The sequence below is a fragment of the Lactuca serriola genome, chromosome 5 (genome assembly GCF_051521515.1).
Source record: "Lactuca serriola cultivar US96UC23 chromosome 5, Lser_US96UC23_V15, whole genome shotgun sequence".
NCBI lineage: Eukaryota > Viridiplantae > Streptophyta > Magnoliopsida > Asterales > Asteraceae > Lactuca > Lactuca serriola.
In genome coordinates, this window is record NC_136412.1 from 79,259,206 (window position 1) to 79,263,884 (window position 4,679).

Genomic DNA, 4,679 nt, shown 5'->3' on the forward strand with positions numbered 1-4,679 from the left:
TGTATGTGCCTGGTAGGGGGGTGAGTGTGGGCGAGGTCCCGTATCTCATCACTAGCAAAGTATGGACGGGGTTCCGTATCTTATTAGTAGCAGAGCAGGGGCGAGGCCCAAGATAGGAGGAAGGTGAGTGTGGACGGGGGCCCGTACCTCACTAACAGCAGGAGCTTGGACGGGGTTCCATGGCTCACCAGTAGCAGGACTGGGGCGAGGCCCAAGACATGAATATAGTAGGGTATGTTCAGTCTATATGTTATGTGCTAGGGTTATATGTTGGTATGTGTTTTGCGTGCGGGGCCAAGAGCCAGGAGGGGCCTAAGAGAAATAGATCCGTATACCAAGCGAGGATCGAAGCCAGGCGTGGCCCGACGTAGCGGGCGAGGCCTAAAGTAGCAGAAATGGCCCAATGCTTGCAGTATGTGATTATGCATGATATGTAGTAGGTTGGGGAACTCACTAAGCTTCGTGCTTATGGTTTTCAGTTTTGGTTTCAGGTACTTCTGGTAGCGGACGGAAGAGCTCGGGGTGATCACATGGCACACATCATTATTTATTTAGCCTGGGATGTTTTACTCTAATAAAATAAAATAATGTTTTGGACATGATACTCTGATGTGATATGTTTTGTATGAATGGTTGACACTTGGGATTTGTGTATTAAATTAAAAACATAATTTTTGGTATGGATTTTTGGGATGTTACATATAGACAAGAGTATTATCACTTGCAAACTTAATATTGATCCTTATTTCAGATCAATACACCAAAAGAGAAGGAATTTTGCACCTAAAAGGAATCAGATCATCCAAGAAGAAGTAGAGATGCTCGTCAAGATGGGAATGGTCAAGGAAGTGAAGTTCCCAAGATGGCTGGCTAACGTGGTTGTCGTACAAAATAAAAACGGAAAATGATGAGGATGTGTAGACTACACGGATCTTAACAAAGCTTGTCCTAAGGATCCTTTTCCTTTATCGCATATTGAATCTATGATAGATGCAACGGCTAGCCATGAACTTTTAATATTCATGGATGCTTCGATAGCATTCCATCAAATCCAGATTGAACCATCCGACCAAGAAGATACAACATTCATAACGCCAACAGGTATATATTGTTACACTGCAATGCCTTTTGGTCTTATAAATGCAGGTGCAACATATCAAAGTTTAGTGAATCAGATGTTTAAAGAAAAGTTTGGGGACACCATGGAAGTCTATATTGATGACATGGTGATGAATTCAATGAAAGCTGAATATCATCTCAGGGATCTTAAAGAATAATTTCACATCCTAGATGAATACAATATGAAGTTGAATCCACTCAAATGCTACTTTGGGATGAAGTCGGGCAAGTTCCTTGGATATATGGTAACCAAGAGAGGAATCGAAGCAAGCCCGGAGCAGATTAAAACAATCATCGAGTTGAAATCTCCATCTTCAACAAAAGACATCTAAAGTCTAACCGGAAGGGTAGCGACACTCAACAGGTTCATTTCAAGATCCTCAGAAAGATGAAAACCCTTCTACGACATATTGAAGATGAACAAGAGGTTCGAATGGATTGAAGATCACAAAAAAGCTTTTCAGGAACTCAAAAAATACTTGAGTTTTGCGCCATTACTGGTAAATCCCATAGACGGGGAACCGCTCCTCCTTTACCTCTCAGTATCCTCAAACAGAGACGAACATCCTATCTACTATGTAAGTAAAAGTCTCATGGATCCTGAAACCAGGTACTCTCACCTCGAAAAATTAATTCTTGTCTTAGTAACTGCCTCTACTAAATTAAGGCATTATTTTGAAACACATACTATACATGTAAATACTAATTATCCTATTAAGAACGTCATGAGAAAACCAGAAATTTCAGGAAGGATGGAAAAATGGTCGGTGAAGTTAAGCATGTTCGACACCAGATATGAACTGAGATCCGCCATAAAGTCACAAGCATTAGAAGACTTTGTGGATGACTTTATTGATGATCTACGAAACGAAGTAGACATGGAAGCTAAACAACTCCTAGAAGATGAACACTTAGGAAAATAGACATTGTTCACAGATGGAGCTTCAAATAAAAAAGGAACCGGGCTAGGGATCATACTAAAGTCGCCATAGGGGGACATCCTACCTGCGAGAAGTTAGTTGCGAATTCAACACTATCAATAACGAAGCAGAATATGAAGCACTCGTCATGGGACTACAATTGGCTAAGGATCTTCAAATCGGGGATCTCCAGGTATTTGTTGATTCTTTATTATTAACTAATCACTCTAATGGATCTTATGCAGTGAAAGGTGAAAGATTAGCACTATATCTAGAGATCCTCAAAAAATTAGCTTCTGATTTCGAGAACTTTAGCCTAACCTAAGTTCCCAAAGAAGAAAACACAGAAGCATACACATTGGCCAACTTAGGATCCTCCCTTAGGATCCCAGCAGAAACGAAGATTCCTATAACCCACATAGTAACCCCAACCATAAAATCCCTCTCCAACAAATCTGATGATCCTGAACAACCAACAAGCGTTGCAGCTATCGAAGATCCTGACCCTAGGATCCCTCTTCAAAGTTACCCTGACGAACAGGATCCTCAAAGGAATCCACGATCATGGACCCAACCGATTATGGAGTATCTCCAAAATGGCATGATCCCAATAAAAGAAAAAAGTGAAATAGCATTCAGAACAAGAATCTCAAGATTCATGATAATTCAAGATAAACTCTATAAAAAGTCTATGGCAAGTCCGTATCTTAGATGCTTGGAAGATCCTAAAGCTACAAAAGTCTTGAAGGACATACATGAAGGAGATTGTGGCAATCACACCGGGGGTTGATCCTTATGCTCCAAAATACTAAGAACAGGTTACTACTGGCCAACCATGAAGAGAGATTCTTTTCTACATTTTCAAAAGTGTGATGCTTGCCAGAGACATAACAACATCCTGCATCAACCGGTAGAACCTCTACATCCTATTATCTCTCCATGGTCATTCATGAAATGGGGAATGTATATAGTGGGAAAATTACCGATAGCCCCATGTGGAAACGTCTTCATTCTAGTGATGATTGATTACTTCTCCAAGTGGATCGAAGTTGAAGGCTTTGTTCAGGTAAGAGACAAATAAGTAGTCTCATTTATTAAACGTAATATCGTGACCAGGTTTAGGATCCCGGCTGAAATTATATGCGAAAATGGATCTCAATTCATAAGTAAATGGACAACAGACTTCTGCACAAGTTGGGGAATCAAAATGATAACTTTCACTCATGTTCATCCCCAAGCTAATGGTCAAGCAGAATCCAACAATAAAATCATAGTAAACAACTTAAAGAAAAGATTGGATAAGAAGATGGGAAGATGGGCAGATGAGCCTCCTTTCGTCTTATGGGAAGATAGGACTACTTCCAAAGTAGCCACAGGTCATACCCCCAACTCTTTGGTGTTTAGGACAGAAGCAACGATCGCCACTAAAGTAGTGATCCCAACGGCAAGATACTTACTGCAAGATCAAGAAAATAATGATAAGATCCTAGCACATGATCTTAACACTATTGATGAACTCAAAGATCTTTCCAAAATACGCATTGCTGCTCATCAACAAAGGATCACCAAGGCTTACAATAAAAACCTAAAAGTCAGAAGGTTTCAAATAAGAGACTTGGTATTAAGAAAAACAATCCAAAACACCAAGGATCCTAGTGCAGAAAATTAGCTCCTAAATGGGAAGGACCATATCTCATAGATGCTGAAGTAGGAAAAGGATCATCTTGGCTAGCAACACTCGAAGGAGACGTTCTACCAAGATCCTGGAATGCTATACACTTCAAAGCATACTACATGTAAGTAGGGTCGATTGATCAACAACAAAACCAAGGTACACATATTCTTTACCTTAAACTTTTCATAATTACTTATTTTCTCCTTGAATACATTACTAACTTAAGCATCGGAGGGATGTTAGCTAGTATACATGCACCCCTAGCTAATGTTTGCTATGCAGAACAACGTACAACTAAGGATCTCCATAAGCAATGATCCTGAATCATAAGGATCCTCAACGTTGAAGATCCTAAAACATAAGGATCTTGACACACGAAGATGTCAACGTCTTAACACTTGAGAAACTCCATTATATTTAGCGGTGTAATCTTTAAACTATCATATACACAAGCTAAAGACTAATCATCTCTCCTACGCTTAAGGATACTTAATCCCCTATAAGGTTTAAAGAGCTAATTACCTCTTTCACACGAACTAAGGTTTATACACCTCGCTTGGACGCACGATATCTAACTATGGGATACAGATAAGGGGATCATTTCACGATTCAGTGGCTTGGCAACCCTCTTATCTTTTAACATAAGTTAAGATCCTTAAGGTTTATAACATTCTCATGTTATCTAAAAATTGGGATCCTACACCAGTGATTACTTAAGGTTTATAACAATTTCATGTTATTAAAAATTGGGATCTTACCCCAGAAACTACATAAGGTCTATAACATCTTCATGTTATCACATGTTGGGAATTTTCGCCAGAGAGCACACAAATCATAACATCTTCATGTTATCATAAGTAAGGATCTTTCCCATGAATTATATCACAAGTTGGGATCCTCCCCATTATATAACATTAACATGTTATCTATTGAACCTATGGTGTTACATAAGATTTTGTCAAATT

The 4,679-nt window shown here is 39.3% G+C and overlaps 1 protein-coding gene across 1 annotated transcript; it reads left to right on the forward strand.

Moving 5' to 3' along the window:
• The first annotated feature begins 3,246 nt into the window (after nucleotides 1–3,246).
• LOC145049626 (uncharacterized) lies at nucleotides 3,247–3,708 on the forward strand. Its single transcript, XM_078998010.1, has one exon. The coding sequence runs from the start codon at nucleotides 3,247–3,249 to the stop codon at nucleotides 3,706–3,708; it is 462 nt and encodes a 153-aa protein (XP_078854136.1).
• The last annotated feature ends 971 nt before the right edge of the window (nucleotides 3,709–4,679 follow it).

Coding starts and splice junctions, on each gene's coding strand:
- LOC145049626 (XM_078998010.1), top strand. CDS start 3,247: ATGATAACTTTCACTCATGTTCATCCCCAAGCTAATGGTCAAGCAGAA.